The 22,286-nt window shown below is 32.5% G+C and overlaps 3 protein-coding genes across 3 annotated transcripts; 2 read left to right on the forward strand and 1 right to left on the reverse strand.

Annotated features, from left to right (window-relative positions):
* Positions 1-3,322: 3,322 nt before the first annotated feature.
* Positions 3,323-8,266, forward strand: LOC126687033 (65-kDa microtubule-associated protein 4). The gene is given in 13 exon segments (XM_050381378.2): positions 3,323-3,622; positions 3,715-3,912; positions 3,991-4,248; positions 4,329-4,538; positions 4,627-4,782; positions 4,897-5,056; positions 5,578-5,729; positions 6,290-6,377; positions 6,678-6,751; positions 6,868-6,942; positions 7,027-7,300; positions 7,588-8,023; positions 8,025-8,266. Coding segments are annotated over 13 exon segments (2,178 nt in total). The 5' UTR covers positions 3,323-3,550; the 3' UTR covers positions 8,050-8,266.
* Positions 8,267-9,675: 1,409 nt separating this feature from the next.
* LOC126687040 (AT-hook motif nuclear-localized protein 1-like) lies at positions 9,676-14,860 on the forward strand. Its single transcript, XM_050381391.1, has 6 exons — positions 9,676-10,120; positions 10,524-10,949; positions 12,115-12,182; positions 13,218-13,349; positions 13,695-13,856; positions 14,283-14,860. Exons 2-6 carry the CDS (start codon positions 10,598-10,600, stop codon positions 14,562-14,564), a joined length of 996 nt encoding a protein of 331 aa, XP_050237348.1. The 5' UTR covers positions 9,676-10,120; positions 10,524-10,597; the 3' UTR covers positions 14,565-14,860.
* A 5,570-nt stretch (positions 14,861-20,430) lies between these two features.
* Positions 20,431-22,244, reverse strand: LOC126687047 (uncharacterized). Its single transcript, XM_050381398.2, has 7 exons — positions 22,019-22,244; positions 21,882-21,938; positions 21,655-21,780; positions 21,361-21,427; positions 20,948-21,040; positions 20,740-20,853; positions 20,431-20,657 (listed from the first exon to the last, which is right to left on the reverse strand). Exons 1-7 carry the CDS (start codon positions 22,186-22,188, stop codon positions 20,604-20,606), a joined length of 681 nt encoding a protein of 226 aa, XP_050237355.1. The 5' UTR covers positions 22,189-22,244; the 3' UTR covers positions 20,431-20,603.
* Positions 22,245-22,286: the final 42 nt, after the last annotated feature.

Consider the following 22,286-nt stretch of genomic DNA (forward strand, 5'->3'; position numbering starts at 1 on the left):
CTTCTTTTTTAAGTATTTTTTTTTTTTTTTTTGCCAGAGATAACAATATATAAATATATAAAAAGAAAGGTCATCTCATGAAGATGATAACCAGTCTTAGGCGAAGAAAATAAAAATGGACTTAGCGGCTACTCATTGAGCCATCCAAATACACATTCGTTTAACAAATTAAAGTATCCATATGTGGATAATTTGTCAAACGAACGGTAGCAATATAGAATGATAAAACATAAAAATAAAAATTGCTTACTGTTAGTAACGACAAAAATAATATAAATATTACCTTGATTTTGTGGAACGCATAATTGAAATGTCGGAATCATTTAGAACAAGACACACCAGCTGATACCTGATCATTTAAATTAATAAATAATATAACAAATCCGAATTTAAAACTTACCTGATAGTAGAGAAGTTCCACCAATTAACGACAGAGAGTAAGGAGTGCTTGGGAGGCCCCTCTTTTAGAAGTATATGTCCAAAAAAAACAAAAAACACAAACAAAAAAAATATTAACAATTGCAGTTTATAAATTTATAGTCTTTGTAGCATTTAGACTGATTTGATACACCCATAAAGGGGAATTGCGGATGAAAGATTTTATAGACAACGTTTTCAAGTTTATTTTTATGATTTTGAAATATTCATAAATCCAAAAATTTCATAAGATACTATAAAAAATATTTATGTAAAAGATACAAACCTTAAATTTTCAAATTCAATAGCAGACCCGAACTTTCCAAATTGCAGAGGTATTGCAAACGAAATTGTCATTTTTTTTCAGACCAAACTAAAAAATACAAATCAATAAATGGGTTTTGAGAAATTGAAAACCAAGAGTGATTAAGAATTTCTCTTCAATATTTGATAGTTGAAATCATACACAAATAGTATGGATTTAAAAGAAGAAAAATACTGCCGCAATCATCATCATCAAATATACACCGTGGGAAGTTTTCTTCAAAATTGCAGGAATTTTTATATGAAACATTTCATTTAATAAAATAAAAAATTAAAAGCCCACAAATCTCAACTCACAATTAAAAAACAACAACCATATCTGACTGAGACTCTTTGACTTCGTGTCAATGAAGGAGCAATGCTAATATGGTAATAATAGATATAGAAGAGACAAATGCGCATGCGGTTATGGATTTGAGATAATTAATGAGTTTTTAATGCTATTTCTAGGTTATTTTATTTTTAATATATACTATTATTTTTTAAATAAATAAAATGATTGTATTCTTTCAATGATGATAAAATATTTAAATAAAAAATAAAATAATCATAAAAGACATCTTCTTTTGATTTATCATATTGTTTATTCCAGGCAAGCTATACGACAACGCCTTTTGGTTTTATTTTTAAGGAATGTGGATCGTATCTACTGTTTTTAAGGAGATATGCTTATTAACGCGACAATAAATTATTTAGATTCTTTTAACTTTAATTATATTTAAAGTTAGTTTGTAATAGCAACAATAACTACTTATTATATCTAGCTTCCAACTTAGTATTTGATTGGAGATATTTAAAAAAAATGTAATTGTGGCAATTCTTGTCACCTGCGAACTAATAAACTCTGGTGAACAAGTTATTAACGATTCAATCACCCTGCAAAGTCTTAATCGCACATTTCCAGAAATCACCATATTATCTAGAGATCGTAAACAAATAGCTATATGGAATTTCCAACCATAAACACCAGCTCTTATAAACCCACCAAATACGACAAACATATGAAAAATCCATGTTCAACCTAACTACAGACCACCTACCTACCTATATAAAACATGAACCCATAAATGTACTCATTCAACAAATGAAAGGATAATCGTGATATGATATCAGGCTTAAAACTTCAATTAAGGATCTAGAAAGAAAGGTTAATAAAGTTATAAGCAAGAACAAAGTGCATTGTGCTGACATAGACATATCACTCGGTCATAATGCCTCTCACGGATTAAATCATTATAACCACTTTCTTAACTAAATGTTGACACTCACTGAAATGATACTGAATGTCCTAAAAGTCATGTTTACAAATACTAAGCTTTGATCAACATACAAAATAATTTTGACTACAGCCTCCCAAAATTGTTTCCCATAACATAAAAGGGAACTACTCGTGATTGGTATCGAACTTTGAGGCTTAGTTCCATTATTACTTTTCACCAACTGCCCAATTTATTCCAAGCTCGACTTGCTGCATGTATTCTATGGTGAAGGATTTATTATGAATTTCTTGGGATTACTCTAAGAGAGGGTGAAAGCCTTAAAAAGTATGCATGGAGATTCAAAAGAATAATATGTAAAATAAAAATAAGTAAGGAGATTACCTATACAACTATACTAAATAGGACAATTAACTAGAACGAGCTTATATCCAAGCCCTCGTTCGAAATGCACCCCTAAAGATTGATGCCCGCGATCGAGAATAAATTTTCACCAACTTAATCTCTACCCTATTTAGTGTCAGTTAGTAATCGCAAGCCACAATAGCTGCTCCGACACCCTTTTCTCATTTTTTTTTCCGGCATGCCGCTCCCTAGCAAGGAGCGATAGAAGGGCTTGTGCAAGGGAAGAAGAAGACAAAAGGGGGGCAAGATCCCTCCCAGTCAGAATCCTTCTCCTGTTAAAAAAACTGGTCTTGTATGTCGTGATGGAGAGGAGAACGCCACGTTGTTGAGTTGCTGATTGTTGGACTGTTGCAAATTTGAATGTTATGTGCGATCGATTTTTAATTTATGATATATTTTTTGTCCCGGTAGAATGAAAAAGAAGAAGAAAGGGTTAGTTACAATAGTTTATCGGCATTCATGGATTAACATAAAGATACTCCCTCCGTCTCATTCTAATTGATTAAATTTTCTATTTTGAGTGTCCCATTCTATTTGAAAACTTATATTTATAATTTTTTTTTCACACCACGTTTCTTCTTTTACCCTCATCAATTAATGCATTTTAAAAGCATTTTTCTAAAAAGTGGTGAAGTATTTAATATAATATGAGGATATAAAAATAAATTTACTAAAATTTCATAAACAATGTGCAATGGAAATTTTCTCAATTAGAATGGGACAGATGGAGTATTTAAATTCGGTCTCACGTGAGTTTCACGGCGAGTGTAATGCACACTCATTTTTCGCCAAAAATAATGATTTAGAGGTTGAAAATAAATAAAGTACATGAAATAGATAAAGACAAAAATTTGAAAAAAGATTAGAAAAATAAAATTTTAAAACTACAAGGACCTAAATATAGATTTGGCCAAAAAGGAAAAAACGATCCCCCAGTCGAACAAATGATGAAGGCGTGAAAGTTATAATGATACAATATTATAATTGCCCCTTTTCCAATGTAACGGTCCCTCCCGCTCCAACTCCATTAATTCCATTTCCCTCCTTCAAATCTTTCAAAATCCCCAGCGTTACTTTTTCTTCCATCTAACTCCCTCCTTTCCTTTTTCAAATTACCCAAACACAACACTATTTAAATTCTCAACACTCCAGTTTTAAACAAAAATAAACAAAAATTTCCCTTCGCCATGTATAACGGCCACAAAGATCGGTTCACCAGTGTTGAAACTACCTGCGGCTTGTTACTACTGGAATTACAGGTTTTTTTGTGTTTATTTTCAATTTAATGTGTTCAATTTGGTAGATTGCGTTCTTGATTTTAATTAGTTGATTTTGTGTGTGTTGTGATTAGAAATTATGGGATGAAGTTGGAGACAATGATGCGCAACGAGATAAAATGTTGTTTGAAATTGAGCAAGAGTGTTTACAGGTTTATAAAGAAAAAGTTGAGAAAGCGGACGGTTATAGATCTGAATTGCAACGGCAAATTGATTACGCTGAAGATGAAATTCAGCGTATTCGGTCTGTATTAGGAGAGCTTCATGTTGAAGTAAGTGTAGATTATTGTTCGCAATTTCAATGTTTTTGGTGAGTTTTTGATTGAATTTTAGTGTTTATTTTATGACAGGATGAACTGAGGGTTAGTGTGAATTTAAATGAAAAGTTGCAAATGATTAATCCTAGATTAGAGGAAATGAGGAAGAGAAAAGACGAAAGGAAAAGGCAATTTGTCGATGTTGTAGACGAATTAAAGCGTATTTCGAAGGAGATTATCGGTATTACGCAAGATAATCTTCGTGAGTTGGTTGTTGATGATGAGACTGATTTGTCTCTAGGGAGACTAATGAACTTGCAGAATCAGTTGCAGCAACTTCAAAATGAAAAGGTTTTGGTTTCTCGTTCTGTATCTTCTGTTAGCACTCATTTGGAATTTGGTGACAATGCTGGTTTACTGTGTTTATGCAGGCCAATCGTTTGAAGCAAGTATTGGATCTTGCGGAGACATTGAATTCCTTGTGTGCAGTGCTTGGTATGGATTTCAAAAACGTAATTCGCAAGATCCATCCTGATTTTGATGAATCTAAAGGATTGAATGACATAACTAATGGTAAAATTGAGAGGTTGACTACTGAGATACAAAGCTTGCAAGGTGTCAAGTTGCAGAGAATCAAGAAGGTTGGTTATTTTTAGCCAACTGTTTTTTCATTAATTGGGGCTAAATGTTAATGTAATGTTGGCAATATAATTTTTTATAATCTACCAGCTTAGAGATCTTGAAGGTGTTCTTTTGGAGCTTTGGGATTTGATGGATACACCAGTGGAGGAGCAAATGGCGTTTCTGAATGTTCTTAAATGTATGGCTGCTTCAGAGTGTGAAATTACTGAGCCTAATGTGCTCTCCCTGGAGTTAATTAACCAAGTAAGTAGTCACCATTAGAGTGAGACTAAAAGCTAAAATTACTTACTCTTTACTTCATTCATAGTAACTGAGTTAAGCATGAACACATGCTAAGATGCTATATATTGAGTATAGGTTGAGGAAGAAGTGTTGAGGCTGAAACAACTGAAATCAAGTAAAGTGAAAGAGATTGTTCTTAAGAAGAGGTTGGAACTAGAAGAGATCTGCAGGAATTTGCATATATTTACAGAAGCACTTGTTGCACCAGAATTTTCATTTGAGGCTGTGGCATCTGGTAAGAGTTTGTGGAAATATACTTATTACTGCACAAGCATGTGACAACAGATAATAATTATAGATTCATAATACTATCCATGTGATACACTAGAGACCTAAATCTGAATTTCATGAGAAGTATAGGTTTAAATGATGATTTCCCACAAAGGAGAAATGTGCTTTGTAGAAATAAGATGACTGATATCTTTAATATGCATGTCTGTTTGTTGGTGGAAATCTAAGTTGCACGGACACTTTATTCAAAAAATGTTGAAAACTTGGCGTTTCGGACATGGAAATTCATTTTTAACATAGGAAACCTTGAAATAACACCATTTTGTTGTGTCCGTGTCCAAGTGTGCCGTTGCCCCGTATTTGTGTCGGTGCTACATAGGTGCAAAACCTAATTCCTTATAAGGCATTGTACTTTTGATGCAACTTTTATTATTGACCCTGCTTAAAATTATTAAAAGAACATAAATTCCCAAGCAGGTCAGCAACTATAAGATTGTCCTACTATTTTGTAAAATCTTGTTTCAGGAGCTGTGGACCCTGTGCATCTATTGGGAGAGATTGAACATGAAATTGCAAAGGTTAAAGAGGAAGCTTCTAGTAGGAAGGAAATACTTGACAAGGTGGAGAAGTGGTTTGCTGCTTGTGAAGAAGAGTGCTGGCTTGAAGAGTATAACAAGGTAAGCCAATTTTTCTGCAATTGATAAATATAATCTACATCCATCTAAGAAGCACGGAAACTTCGATAAAATTGCGTTTCCCGTTTCAGAAACGTTTCGGAAACCGGAAACTTTTGGACACCCGTACGAAACGTTTCGGGCCGTTTCCGTAAATAATAAAAATTAAAAATTTGTAAAAAAATTAAATTTATTACCCACAAATAAAAAAATCTAACTAGTTACCCATAAATTTTACATTCGCATTACCCACAATACATCAAATATACTTATTTGTGTTGGATTATATTATACTTTTTTATATATTTATAAAATTTAAATATTAGTATATTAAAATGAATTATTTTGTTAATTATCATAAATATTTAGATAATATTTTTATAAATATATCCCTATATTTTTGTTATTTGCACATTTCCCCCACGTTTCGTGTCCTTCATTTTGAAAAACTTTCGTTTCCCCGTGTCCGTTTCGTATCGTTTCCGTTTCCCGTTTCCGTTTCCGTGATACATAGACATCCATAATTGCAGACCAGATTTCCTCACTTATTTTTTTTATTATAGAATGATAATCGCTACAATGCTGGAAAAGGTGCACATATCATCTTGAAACGTGCCGAAAAAGCTCGCGCAGCTGTTAACAAAATTCCTGGTAAATTGCCTTGCCACTATTCTTATAATAGTTATGCAAACATCTTCAACCTTGCTTTGAAATGAGGCTGCTTTACTCCTTGTTTGATCATTTTATTATATGTAGGTGGATTCATTTAGATTAAGCATGCATAGTCCTATAAAATTTTAAAATTGAGTCCCAGATCAGTTTTCAAGTAAATCAGACATACCTTTGCAAATATTTACAAACTGAATAAAGCAGTAAAGTAGTAAGTTCTTCAAATTATATATAAATTAGAAGCATTTGTGAGTTTTTCTGATTTGGTTGGTGATGAAGCAGCATTGGTGGAGACACTGACTTCAAAAATTAAAGTTTGGGAGAAAGAACGAGGAAATCAGTTCTTATATGATGGTGTAAGAAGTTTGTTTAATTTACTTCTATAAGTATCTAAATTGATGGTTTTGCTTCAATATTTGGATTATCTTGATTTTTCTTTGTTCAAATTTGATGATTTTATTTTGATATTTAGGAACGACTTCTTTCTAGGTTGGAAGAGTACAACTACCTAAGAAAAGAGAAAGAACAAGACAAAATAAGGCAACGAGTATGAAGCTTGTTTCACTTCGTTATTCCAACACACAGACGCATGTTTTAGAATCTAATCTTCTTTGTTTATACAATGTTTTAGGATCAGAAGAAACGTCAGGTGCAGCTGATGGCAGAGAAAGAAGCAATTTTTGGGGCGAAACCAAGCCCATTAATGAGCGGAAGGAAGCCTTCTAGAGCATCAATAGGAGTAGCAAGTAACCGTAAACTTTCTCTTGGTGGTGCAATTCTTCAGAACTTTAAAGCTGAAAAAGCAGCTCCCAGTAGCTTATCTCTCGATAAAATTGGCGACAGTATGAATCGGAAGAGCTCTCTAGGTCATCAGCAGTATGGTGCCTTCGCATCTCAGACCTTCGGTATGCTGTTACTTATTAAATCCGCCCTTCTGTTTTATATATGAAAAAACAGTCAAATTTACACTGAAAAGTCCATCTTAAAATTAAGACTGAATTGTAAAGGATATATGACGAATTTTTAAGGATTTGCGACAGAATTGTGAGGGAAAGCGCTCATATGTTTTTTCTGACTTTCCATCACTAATCCATCATAAAATTATGTGACGGTCCGTCACAAATTTAGCAGTAACAAATTGACAGTTTTCTGTGTAGTAATTGTTGGTATAATGTTGAATTACAATCTACAGGGAGGAGATGCTCAGAGATTGGTGGTCATGTGGTAAAGAAGCAATCCTCTGCAAAAACCCGGCCAACGGAATCACACTTCATCAGGAAACCGCTCTCTCCGATTCCTGTGACAATGTCTTATTCTAAGGCCAACATAGCCAATTTCCCAGCAGATACACAAATCAGTAAAACATCGGGTGATCCTTGTTGTACCAAGACACCAATTCGGACACCAGGCAGAGATAAAGTGACAATGACTCCAAAAACACAGCCAATTCTAGTGCCGACAACTCCAAATACAGCATCTGGTCCAATGCTGATGGCATCAACACCAGCTACACCTTGTGTTTCTTCTGGTCTAATTACTACAGCTAAAAAGACTCTGGATGTGGAGCAAATTGAATACTCGTTTGAAGAGTTAAGAGCTGGTCTTCCCTATCCTGAAGCACAAACACAGAGACTGTTGCAAGTATGACATGTAAGCAAAAAAATGAAACACTATAAACTTTCTTTTTCTTTTTTGAGATTGTTTTTGAGGTCAATTTGGATTGACTTAATACTAAATAGTGTGATGTACATCCAGCAGCAGACAGATAAGAAATCTGTTGTGATGCTGAGGCCACCAATGTTTGTGGTTTTGCAAGTTTATTACAGTGACTCAGATTATATGTCTGAAATCTTCATTCAAATTTTATGTGAGTTCACCATGTTAAGAAAAAATCATACTAGCAGTCTGTTTTAGATACTCCATTGTTTGATTAATGAAGGATTAGCGAGAAGATTAAGATTAGTTTAAGGTGGTCTGATTGTGGGTTGGATTGGTGAAGATGGAGACAAGATATTCTTAGTTGGCATATTTAATTTTGTTGTCAAAATGTCGGGCCCATTAAATATTTGGTCTGGTGGAGAAGAAACTGAAAGACATAAATAGAACCTCGGACATATGTAAACGATTTATCCACCTCATTAAAAGTCAGGAGTCAGTTGGTCAACACTAAACACCGGAATTTACACACAAGTTCTTAAAAAAATTAAAATATTTGGTGATTTGGTTCAGACAAAAAATAAGCTCAAAATCAAAGCGTAAATTGAGCAGTTTTAAAAAAAATTACTCCAACAGTTGAAAAATAAAAGAATAGTTTTCCCATTGATTTTCTTTAACTTTGGCGTGGAGTATAAAATTTATAGACAGTTTGATACAAAAAAAGAGATACACATTCTTTAAAAAATTTAAATTATAATTTATAGTACATCATATTATTCATGGTGCATTCTTTATACTACTAAATGGTATATCATGTAAAATAATTAATCATCAATATAATAAATTTAATTTATATAGATAATAGATAACATTATTTATAGATAGATTTTATCCATTGGCTAATCCATCTCAAATGTATTTCATCTCCTATTTCAATATATGCAATGAATGAATGAACTATTAATCCAAGATAATGGTTGTGATACGATATTCGTACAACAAACCAATAAGGCGTTATGAAAAAATAAATAATAAATAAAAATTTCTATCGCAAATGCTCATTAATTTGTTGTAAAAATAACAATGTGTATCATTGTTACATGAGATAAACACTCGTTAATTCAAAAGTAAAGGGTCATTGCAGTTGTTAATAACTTTTAACTAATTAAAATAATTAACTACGAGTTAATTAATTCCAAAAACAAGATTTAAAAATTTACATGATTTTTTCATTAGTGGGGAGCATTCCATGGCCTGTAATCTGCATATTAGAGTAGTTTTTAAACGTATTCCTTATTTGAAAAAATGGGCAGCTCACTCACAGTGGCACAAACCTGTAATTTTAACCAAAAACAATGCTAAATGTTAAAATCTCATCTCTTATTTTGTTCAAAAAAGACAAAAAGCAGGTCAGCGGCAAGAAAATAGTGGTCCCTCTAACGCTTCCTTTGCAGCTTTTAAAACTTAAAAAAATAATAAAAACAAAAATTTAATTTAAACCAAAAAAGTTACTGCTACTATTTACTTTTTTAATTTAACTTATTTCGTAAGTTTTATTTTAAAGTTAAGTTCAAACCATATCTTAAGAATTAAATTTCAATTTTCAATTTTCTTCATCACGGACGTCAAATTTCTCTTAAATCAATTGTATTTATCGGGTCTAGCAAATCATTGATTATTATTATTATTACTATTTTTGTTGTTTTTAAGGCGATATTTTTGTTTTTAATTGATAAATAAATAACTTTTTTTCACTTTCATTTTTACAATTTCTCTGCGGTGGTTTTTCTGTTCAGACAGGGAAAATACCGGACAGTGGTTTTCCAGACAACTAGAGAGAGTGAAATTAACTGAGGGGAATTCTACTTTCTCGAGAAATTTTTTTCTCAGGAAACAAACAGTTGTTTTTAATTCTCTGAGAAAGAAAATAGTTTTAAGAGTGAAAATCAAGGGAATTGAGGGGTTAGGACAGTTTGAGCAACCTTAGTAGGCAAATGTGTTTAAGTTTTTATGTCCTAACTGTTTCAGTTAAAGCTTGAGAACTGCTCCTTGGACATTGGAAGTTGTTGGTACAGCTCATGATCTTTTTTTTTTTGAATTTTTTGCTGTTGAAATTTGATTTTTGTTTGTAGTTTAAGTGAAATATTTTTATTTTTAAGTGTGTATAACAGTTAATTGTTGTTTTCTGGACATTTTTGTGGTGTTTTATGTATGTGTTAGTGAATGTTAGGTTCACTTTATGTTTTTGATCTTTCAAGATTTTGAAGTAATGTTGAGTATTTAACTGTAAATTCACTTAAATTTGTTGATCTTTTTGTAATTATAAATTCTTAGTTTTACAAAAAGTTGATCTTCTAGAAATATTGAGTGAACACTTAATTTTTCTGTTTGGAATATGTTGTTATTTAGATTGGAGTGGTTCAATTGTATATATTATTTCCAATTTTGATGCATTTCTATTTTGTGTTGCAGATAGTGGAATGAGAATCTAGATTTGGTGAAAATTGGTTTTTAGGTTTATTTATAGTGATTTTGAGTAATTGTGCATGGAGACAAGAGAAGCATTAGCTTCAGGGGTTACAGTGATAGGAGCTGAAGCTCCGTCGGCTTATCATGTAGCGCCGAGGGCTGAAAACTCTAACCAGTTTAATGCTGCAGTTTCCCCGCCGGTGGGTGTGTCACCCGTTAGTGTAGGATTGACGGGATCAACGGAAAAGAAGAAGAGAGGTAGGCCTAGGAAATATGGACCGGATGGGGCGGTAGCTAGGCCGCTGTCACCAATGCCGATTTCAGCTTCAGCTCCAGCAGGTGGAGATTTCTCTTCTGGAAAGCCTGGTAAAGTTTGGCCCGGTAGCTATGAGAAAAAGAAGTACAAGAAAATGGGAATGGAGAATTCAGGTACCTTTTGTTTGCTCTTTAAAGTCTTCGAATATTCAAATTGGCGCGTGTTTTAGTTAATTAGTATGGAATGTGCATGCTAGTTATTGAGATGGTAAACATTCTTATAATGGCGAGTTTTTGGTCTTATTTTAATGATGCTTAATGATTGATTCTGTTTTTTGATAGTAAATTGGCTTTGTAGCTCTGCAATTGGGGTTTTGGAATCAGTTTCTTAATTGGTCAGAAGAATTCTAAGCTCTTTCGGAGATTCTGTCACTTATATATTGCTATTATTGAAAGTTTACGTGGGACCTTTAATTTGGTGATGCACTTGTTTAAATTTGGAAAAATAATGCTGGTTCTGAAACTGGAAAGGTGGGCTTTTTGTGGGTTGATGTAAGAGTGAGATTCCTTGTCTGGCAAACATTTTCTGGTCCTGCCTTTTGATGATTTTAAGCAATTTGCTTTGGTGACAGAATCAGAATGAAACTTGTTAAGTATTCATTCATTGACAATGAGTTTTGGCTACATCATCTTGAATGTAAGTAGGACAATATAGTGGGTTAGAACTCTGGTTTGAGTTATTTCTTGATGATTTGACCGGTTTGCCAGCTCCGGCGCTCTTTGGATCTAGAGCTTTGATGGACTCGAAAATGTGTGAATTTCATCCTAAAGCGAGGATGTTTATTTATGTTCCAGCAGTTTATGAAAACTTTGGACTTCAGTTTTACACCTCCGTAGGTTCATATAGAATATTGTTGTGGCTTCCATCTCAAATTAGATAAGTTCTGGTCGAAGTTTGTGTACTTTAGACCTAATTCATTAAAACCCCTTTTGTATCATTTGGAAGTCTTTAAAGGCGGAAGTTACAACTACTGAGTTAGAGAAGGAAATGGTCATTTGCGTGATGTTCATGTTTTGCATGCCTAAATCCTGTCTCAAATTTGTTTCCACTTATTAGTAAATTGTTTTTATATAAAGCTATTTTTCTATCATATAAGTGTAAAATGAATAGTTATCCCATTTGGCGATTTATAGGGTTACCATGCAAGAGAACCGAGTGATACTATTCTATGATTTGATTGCTTTCAGGATAAAAGACTAAAAATGTCTATATTAGGAAGTTATTTACTTTATATGCTAACTTTTAACTTATTTAAGGTCCTTCGATCTTATCTTGTAGGTGACGTGGAAGGTGGTTCAGTTGGTACAAATTTTACTCCCCATGTCATCACTGTCAACGCTGGAGAGGTAAGTTGATTAATATGGAAAATGATTCTGTGTAACCTCTATAAATCAAAATAGTTGGGACATACCATTTTTATTCATTTACACGTAAGCAAGCATTCAGAACATCTACGACATTCCATAGTTTTCTTGCAATTTGAGATATCAACACTAAAACTTTTAGATGTTATTAAACCTTTTTGAGATGAGATTCAATCCGATTTAGATTTTAAGAAAAAATAGTAACAATAAAGTTATGTTTTAGTATGCAGATAATGTAAATTAGAAAATTTAATGTAAATAAGTACAATAACGTAATCAATGAATTTAAATTTATAATTTTTGTAAATTGATAATTTTAATAGAAATGAGAGGAAAGAGCATTTAATTTTATTAAAGAAATTATTATCTTGTTAATTTATCGAAATTATGAATTTGACTCGCTAGCCAAGTTGTGGCCGTCAAAATATTAAATTGTAGAGGTTATTAGCTTATCAAGTATTAATTTCAATATACAATTTTTTACTCTGATTATGCTGATAGGAAACACCACTCTTTTACTTAATGATATCTAAACATTAACTTTCAATTTTGATGAATTTTGTCATGATAAAATCTGTGTTGGTGAATTGTGTCATATAAGAAATGATACTGCAAAGGTAGTTGCTGAAATTGTTTTGTATTAACTTTAGGATACTATCAACTACAATTAATTGGTAATAGTCTTAATTAGGACACTCCACTTGGATACAGAGCTAATGAGATTTGAGTTTCAGTTAAAAGCTATTAAAATTGTTATACAGACCGGAAGCTGTTTGCTGAAATTCGATGAGTGACAAAAATAATATAACACCCTTTGGAAAAAAAAATTTGCTTAAACAATAAGTGCAACAAATACCATTTGAGCAAGTACAAATTCCGTCGATGAATGATCTTTTGTGTTTTATGTCTAATTTACAGGTTTCTTAAGCCACTCATTTCTTTGTTCTATGTCTATTCTTCAGTAATTATTTCATAGCATTTACTAAAATTCTTTTGCTATGATTTTCTTTTGTTAAGGATGTTACAATGAAGGTTATATCATTTTCGCAACAAGGACCTCGAGCAATTTGCATCCTATCAGCTAATGGAGTAATTTCAAATGTCACTCTTCGTCAGCCCGATTCTTCTGGGGGTACTTTGACATACGAGGTGTGATATTTAAAATAAACTTGCTCATTCTCTTGGTCTAAAATGAGTGCAACGGTAAATAAATGAAGGCTGATTTTTATTATCATTAGTTTGTTACAAGTTTTTCAAAGTATAAATGTGTTGTTATAGTTGCCTCTAAGTTCAATGTTAAAAGTGGATTTAGAATAAAGCATTTTTAAATTTGCTGGTTGGTGCTGATGAATAAAGCATTTCTATATTGGTTCAATTTTTTAAATTAGATTATTCAGTGCATATAATACTATAATTCATTCTCTGTATACATCTAAACTGCATAAGGTTTTGTTGCTGCATAAGTTCTAATCCCATAATATTTCTTTCTTATAGGGCCGCTTTGAAATACTCTCATTATCTGGTTCATTTATGCCTACCGAGAGTCAAGGAACAAGGAGCAGATCAGGTGGAATGAGCGTCTCTTTGGCAAGCCCCGATGGTCGTGTTGTTGGAGGAGGTGTCGCTGGACTTCTAGTTGCTGCTAGTCCTGTGCAGGTAAGTTTTTCTTCTTTAATTTAGCCTTACGAAATTTAGTAGTGATAATTACTATCACCAGGTTAAAATTACTATTTTCCACTACAAACGGGACATTTAGACATGGACATGACAAAACAATGTTATTTTAAGGGTTTCTATGCTGAAAATGAAGTTTTGTGTTTGAAACGCCAAGTTTCTAAAACGGGAAACATTGATTGATTGAAGTGTCCGTTACTTATCTAATATCATAACTGAAACCCCCTTTATAAAGATGTTCCATTTAAATGGAATTAAATTGTCTGATAAATATTGACTTTTTGCAAGGAGAACAATAATTTCGACCTAACCGAAAGAAATATTGGTGCACATGGTCTAGCTTCAGTTAGTTGCAAAAGTAGAAATGGATCGTGGCTTATTGTAATTGCCTAATCTTTTCGTAACCAGGTTGTTGTCGGCAGTTTCCTCCCCGGCAACCACCAGGACTACAAAACGAAGAAGGTAAAGATGGACGCGATGCCGGCTACTATTACACCAACCCAAGCTATAGCTGTTCCTATACCCGCTCCTAATAGAGAACGAGATGAAAGTATGGGCGGTAACGGGCTCGGACATGGGCACGGGCATCAAAATTCCAGTCCCTTCCAAAGGGAAAACTGGACCCTGCACCCAGTGCATGACATGAGAAATTCAGGAACCGATATCAATATATCTTTACCAGAAGGTTAATGGCGCTATATACCATGTCAAGAAGCTCAAGATCTCTAACTCACTAAATTGTTTGGTCCGGATATTCTACAAGGAGTGTGTAGCGCTCCTCTTATCGCAGTTATTTGTAAGCTTATCGAATCATTGCTTTTAGGGCATGAAGTAGGTTCAGGCAGGATATAATGTTCTTTGGGTAGACACAATTTTCAGATTGATTTATTAAGCTAATTTGAGTTTTTAGGCTGTCATAGGTACAAAATGTTTGTTTGAACTATATGTTGGTTGGTGCTTTCTTTTAGTGACAGTTTCTTGCAGAACACTTTTGCCTGAAGAACTCTTAACAGAAACCTTGAACCAAATCCTTTTACATTTTTTTTGGCAACGGGGGAATCCCGGCGGAGACCGACCATCTGGGTAAATCTTCGGGAAAGCTAGCCTCGGTAGTCCACTGTCCGGACCTCCCACTTAATAAGAGTCTTTTAACAACTCATTTACAAATGCTTTCAATAAGTACTATTTTGTGGGATATAAAATTAAAACCTAAGTTTTTTTAAGTGACATGTTTACTGTTCACAACAGTAATCAATTGAGTCAACCCGTGGTGGGTTATATTTTTCCTTTTAAAAAGAAATCCTTTTACATTTTAAAAAACATAAATTTAACATGTCCACTTCAAGGACAAATTGAGTGGCATGCAAGAGTAATTAAAAAAAAGACTTGCTTCACTCGTTTTGACTTGTGATTTATGTGTTTCTTTCGTTCTCAAATTCACTCTCTTGAATTAGTTGACTTCCCTATTACAAAATATCTTTTTAGTGAAAAAATTTGCTAGCAACTGTCCTATAACAAATTATATACTGACAATATAATTAGCCAATTAAAAGTAGTGTAAGTAACTGTGTAAGTAAAGCTTTCATAAAATCAACAATTACAATTGAAGATCAGTTTTTTTTTTAAAATGGAGATATTATATTAGACCAAGCTTTAAAGCATTACAAATAGAGTTAGGAATGCGACACAAGACATAAAACTGCTACTTGATCTACGAATGAACCACAACATTAGTTGATATGCTAACAAAATTTACCTTTGATTAAATTTTAAAAATCTTGGTCAGCTAAATATATGCAATATGTAAGTTGAAAAATAACTATATTTTTTTTATCAAACCAAAAATCTATACATGCAAACCACCACAATCAACCAACAAAAATGTACACCAAGAAAAGAAAATTTCATAACAAAGAAATTTGATAAAAAAAAACTAGATAAATGAAAAGTTTATTGAATGATTTTCAAAGAGAAGGGGGGGACAATAGTAAGTTTCCTAAATATTATTGTGTACATTAAATAAGTATATTTGGCATTAGCTAGGTCCACAGTCGACTTTAGCAACTTTCTTGGTAATACTCTTTCTATTGTGTAACTACATTTTCAATAGGTTTAATTATTCAAAAGTACCTCTCTTTTGGACTTTTTACGTTTATAATCTCATCTTTCAATATTCTTAATTTTCACCCATTTTTAAATTTCAAGTTTCATCTATAACCATTTGTTTAAATTGAAGTGGTCAAAGACTCAAATATACTATTGATATTGTTTTATGTTTGAAATTTGTTTACTACAAAAATACAGATTGGAACAATATAAAAGACATATTAATTTCTTTTCCACTCTAATTTGAACAAATGGTTATAATTAAAAATAAAAATTGAAAAACAGGTCGAAATTGAAAATTTTAAAAAATGATACCATAAACGAAGAAAATAAAAAAAAGTGGGATATTTTTGGATGATTGAGTTTATCTATTAAAAAGGCCATACACTATCTTTCTTCTACACTACCAACTTGAGATAGCAAAAAACATTAACCCAATTAAGCATGAAGACTAGAAAAGTGCTCACACTTGTATCCTACTATCTCTTTTCTACTCTAATTTTCCCTCTTCTTCTTCTGATTATTTTCTGTCTTTGGCTCATCTCATCACCACTCTCGGATAAAAAATATGACAATTTTGTGTATGATTTCATGGTTGTAATAATAACGCGAAAACCTAGCGGCGGCGTACTATTGTTTTTCATGCTTAGCTTTATCATCATCACCATCTCTCTTCAAAGAGATGGATACAAAAACAATACAAATTCTTCTACTTGTACTGCAGGTGATGAGCTTGACATGTTTTTTCCTTCATTTTCTTTGGTGTATGAAATGAATAACTTGATCATCAAGAAAGAAGAATTAGTTGAGGACTATAAAGAATATGATAATGGTATAGTAGAAGCATATAATAGGGAAGATGAGAATGAAAATTTGGAGAGGAGAATAGAAGATTTTATAGCAAAGGTGAATCAGAAATGGAGAGAAGAGTGGCTTAACGAGATTTAGTGGATTATGCGGTTAGTGAACTGTAGTTTTTTTATACAACGATTGTCATCGTTTTATTTTGGAAACCGAGATTTTATTTTTACATTAACGGGAGGTTACCATATATAGTAACTCATGCCAAAAATTGTTTATGTAAATAATTTTTCATTGTTATATAAATAATTTTTGACTTTTAGTAACTTTCCGGTGATGTAAAAGTGAAGTTCAGTTATCAAAATGTAACAAATAAAATGATGATGACAGTTATCTATAAGATCTATAGTTTTGTAATCGCAAAAAAATTTACCCAAGATTTAGTAGTTTTTATTTATTTATTGCATTTTCTCCTCAACATGTGTAATTTTTAGTATTATGATTAGAGATAAATGTCTTAGTTTGTTGTATCTCATGCATGCATTGTAGATAAAAATGTTGAATTTGAGCTTATTTCCCTTTTGTAATCTTTTTCAGATGTTTCTGTATAATTTCTAGCTAAATTGATCTAAATTTGTTGATTATTGTTACTAAAATGTGATAATAGCTCAATAAATTTGATAACAATCACATGCTCAATGTAAATAGATTCATTATAAATTCTAATTCAATTTATACTTGCTTGACCAATTTGTTTGTGTTCTGCTCTCAATGTAAATAAAATATTTGGTTATATATTAAGTTTCTCTTTATTGCTTGAACAATTAATTTGTATTAGATTGATTTTATGATTTTATAAAAGTATAAATTTCAATTCAATGTATATTTCCTTCAATTTCTGGTTAGAAGTTTTGTTGACATAAAATTTGTGATTTATGGATCCTTTTTTTTGAAGAAATGATTTATGGATACTTAACCACCAGAAAATGTCCTTAGAGATTTGACACATATATCAAGTCAACTTAAACCTGACATCAGAACCATTAACTGAGAAAAAATTACATCTTTTAATTAATTTAAAATGTTTAGAAAAAGATCTTGGCATTTTGCAATTAAAATACATTTCTGCAGGGAGATAGTTCATAGGCTATTAATATATTAACGTTTTCTTATGGATTACTGACTTTATACTTTACAGAAAGCATAGTCAATTAGGTTAGGTAAGATGGTAAAATCAGAAACAATTGAATTTTATTTCTAAAAAGGCTTGATTTGTAAATGACGTGCACATGATTAGGTCACTAATCTTCAATTTCAGCATCTTTTTTAATTTTCTTCACTTTTGTGGAATGTTTGTCCTAATATGTCATCAATTAGTCAATTAGGCTTATATTTTTCAAAATTTACCATCCCTGAATGAATTATTATCATTTCAATGCAATGATGAAAATGATTAAATAGATTTAACAACAAAAAAATCATAAACCTCTCAAACCCTAGTAAGTTTTTTTCTTTTTTGTTCATTTGGGAGGTGGTTTTTGGTCATTATTGGCCAAAAATCACCTCCCCAGTCTCTCAAATTCAGTTCTTTAGCCTTTTTCATAGTTTTTGTCTTTAATTTTGAATAAAATTTCTTTCTTAGCCAATTTTGGTCTAGATCTAGAAATTATTTTCTATCTTAGTATCTTAATTTTATTAGATCTGTTCTAATTAAAATTAAGAATAGTTTTTTTCATCGTTGGAGATGAAATTGTTTTTTGCGATGCAAGCGGCTTGGATCTCTAAAACAATTAGAGCCACCATCTTACGACGGATTTCACCAAATATCGGTATATTTTGCGTCGGTATAGATGATGTCTTTAATGTTCAAGAGAAGAGATATGTCACGGAAGATGTGATTAGGGACTTTAACGATGAAGTTATAGCTGCTAGCTGTAGCAGTCGTGCGATTAAAGTTAGTATTATCATGGCAAGCGAAGCTAATCTAATTCCCTTTATTTTAAAGGTTGTAATGGATGCCTTCAACAACAACTATTTGCTTTGTAATATTATCAGTTTGATAGCACATGACTACTTTAGCTTAATTGAGATGCATATATGTTGTTTTAATTACGATAGAAAATCTCATGTGATAGTATATGACTACTTTAGTTTATCTAATTGGTTGGGGCATGTCCCTCCGATTATCAAATTCTATGTACTGGCTGATCAATCAGCTTTTGATTAATAGAACTTTTTATTTCTCTCAAAAAAAAAACAACAAAAAAATCATAAAAAATACATAGATATACAAAATGCTCAATCCCTATAATAATTTTATTTGGTCTTTTATTGGCTGTAGTAAATTATTTTAATAGTATGAAAGTTTTATCTTCCTTTTATTATAGAAAATGTTTTTTTTTTCTCATTAAGAAGTTTGCATTTAATTATGAACTGAATGGATGGTTATTTCTATATAAAAAAAACAAGGGTTATTGTCATAATTTTTTTTTTCACTTCTCACGTTTTTTTCGATTTAAACATACTTTACTAAACGTGGCACTCCACATCCAAACTTTTTATTTTTTGGCATAAAAAATCCAATCTTTCATTTTTGGCATTTTAGTCTTTTTTATTTTGACAATCGCAATAATCTTCAATTAGGATCAAGTAGTTACAACTTACAAGTGTATGAATTTATAAAGGGTATTAACCGTTTTTAATAACCTGAAATAGAGTAAGAAACAAAGTCTTGTCCGCAGACCGTCTTACAAAATCAAAATCAAAATTACATAACTGCTCTTGGCATTTTATAGTCTAAATGCCTTATTTGATATCGTTTTAGTCATTCGAAACGGTCAAAATGACATCGTGTTTAACGGAAAAAACACTTAAAACGACACTGAAATATAAAATGAAAAGTTTGAAAAAATTAAAATGCCAGATGCCACTTTTGATAAAATGTGCTTAAATAAAAAAAGTGCGAAAGAAATGACAACTAGTTATAAGTCGCGGAGAATAGTTTATTCGTCGTTAAATAGTTTCGCACACTTTACAAAAACATTTGACGACAATTGATCATCTAGCGACAGATACGAATGATGGTGTTTGAGCTACATATAGAGCCCAATTATCTCAACACGCTTTTATTGGGCTGTCATGGTTTGAGCCAGCCCAAATTAAGCCTCAGTTATCTTAAACAAAAACGACGTCGTATGTGCAAATCGCTTACGAATTCAGATTTAATGGACTTTTTTTTTGACAAATTTTATGGACTTGAAAATCTTCAATATTTGTCTTAAAATAGTTTTACCAATGCAGGATGCAGTAACTCCACTTTCAGAAGCAGAAGCTGTTGATTTGGTGAAAACTGTTTTTGCATCTGCAACTGAGAAGGATATATACACTGTAAGAATGCTAGTTGAAGGAGACTCATCCGCGCGCAAATTTGTTATGTGTATGCGAAGTGAGCATATGGAACTTAGAAAAGATTGATCTACCCCAAAAGTTCACTTGTTTCTACTGGAATTGATCGTCTTCCGAGCATTTTCATCTTGATCCGTGTTGGCTTGTAACCTTTAAACGGGTTCATTCCGACTAGTTTATTTCCTGGTTGTAGAATTAGTACTACACTTCATGTATTGGGAAATGCTGTTGACTTGTAATAACGTAATTTAAAGTTTGCTTCTGTTCTTTTATTTATCTATAATTTACATAAAGGAATAAAGACTGATCGAATCAATGTGTTTGTATTTTGAATTTCATTGCTCAACAAAATGAGAGATTTACAGCATAAAGTCAGCAACTATCAGCTCTTGACTAGTCTGTTCTATTCTGTTATCTTCAGAATCTGTCAGCAGAAGCCCACCCTTTTTTCTCCAATTCTTCTCGCAATGTCTGTAACGAATGGAATGGGAGATCAAGCAAACGACCAAATAGTTTTGAAGGAATTAAACACCAATTGCTAGCAAAGCCTTACCTTGATTCTCTTTCTATTGTAGTCAAAGTCGAAATTACCCAACCGCGAAGCAGATCTATACTCGACGATCGAGTTATTGCCTGGAGGAAACCAGAACTCAACATCATCCACCAACTGTTTCGAACTATATCCGGATTAGTATCACATTTATGCCCAATAGTAACAATTCCCTCGCAGCAAATATGATATGTAATGAATTGAAACTTACCCCTAAAATCGGACTTTGGTATTCCACATGAACATAATTTTCATTCTCTTCTACAATACTTGGCGTAAACTTATCCGGTTTTGTTGATTCTATCTGTTAACAAAGGCAACTTGATTTCAGGGCATCCACATTCAAAACCCTTAGCTAGGAAGTTGTCAACTCTTTTTACAAGCTAGTCAATTTTAGGGGCGTGCAAAAAATGAACCGATAAATTCGATTCGTCTCGCTTTGACAGTATAAGTAGCTTCCATTTTTGGTTCGGTTGTCCATAAAATAATTTCACTTTAATCTTAGTACAAATAGCATCAAAAAAAACCGAACCAAACTGAAAAAACCAACAGAATCGACCAGTTCGGTCTGGTTTGATTTTTTTAAAAAACAAGCAAAAAAATTGGTTCGGTTCGGGTTTTTACCACTTGAAGAAGCTCTTGCATTGCCACTTCTTTACTCACAGGCTTCTTTCTATTTCCATTGTAGTTCCTAAAAACAATAAACAAATCAAAATAAAACTCACTTTGTCACTAACAGATCGTAGTTGGCAGTTGCACTATCACCCCACTAATTAAAAAAATGCAGAGGCCACACCTTTTTCACGTGTTAAAATCACATTTTTTTTCAATAGTTTTTCATAAAAATATTCCATGACTCGATCGGTTGTTGTTTTTTTTGGTTAATTTTCATTTTAAAGCAAAAAAAATGAAGCTTACCAAGGTGGGGCATAATGAGTAAGATCGCTAATATTTTCTGAAGTAGAGATACAATTTTTGGTAGCCGGACATAAAGCTAGTGATTGTTGATTCTTCTGTACACCCAAATATTCAGGTTTTTTACCACTGCAAATCCATCAATAAAAAATTTAAAAAATTTAATTCGTTATCCTTTCTATCAGATTTGATTATAATGAGAAATTCAATCCAAACAATCAGAAACAAACCTGAAATTGAAAATGGCTCCAATTACAGCTAACTCGCTGCTCCTCAGTATAATCTCCCTTCAATTCAAATTTAGACAAAACAATAGTCAGAAACTTCGACTGGAAGATAGAGAAGCAGCTTAGCCTGTTAACCTCACCTTCGAGCAATTTGGTCGCTGATTGGTTTATTCTCATTCTCGCCGGCGTCGGTTTGCTGCCGGCAATGAACGGGTCTGTGGCGCGGTATAGAATTCTGGTATTGACAGATGCGAGCCTTGGATACATAGCCAAAATAAGCATTTGTTGCCGGTGCTGCCATTGAAACCATTTTCGAAAGCTTTAGGCTGTTCTCTTTTTCCTTCTTCGTTCTCTGCTTCTTCAACAGTTCAATTCAACTACAATATCAGTTTTAGTTGACCTATTTAT

The sequence above is a fragment of the Mercurialis annua genome, linkage group LG6 (assembly GCF_937616625.2).
Source record: "Mercurialis annua linkage group LG6, ddMerAnnu1.2, whole genome shotgun sequence".
In the NCBI taxonomy this organism is placed as follows: domain Eukaryota; kingdom Viridiplantae; phylum Streptophyta; class Magnoliopsida; order Malpighiales; family Euphorbiaceae; genus Mercurialis; species Mercurialis annua.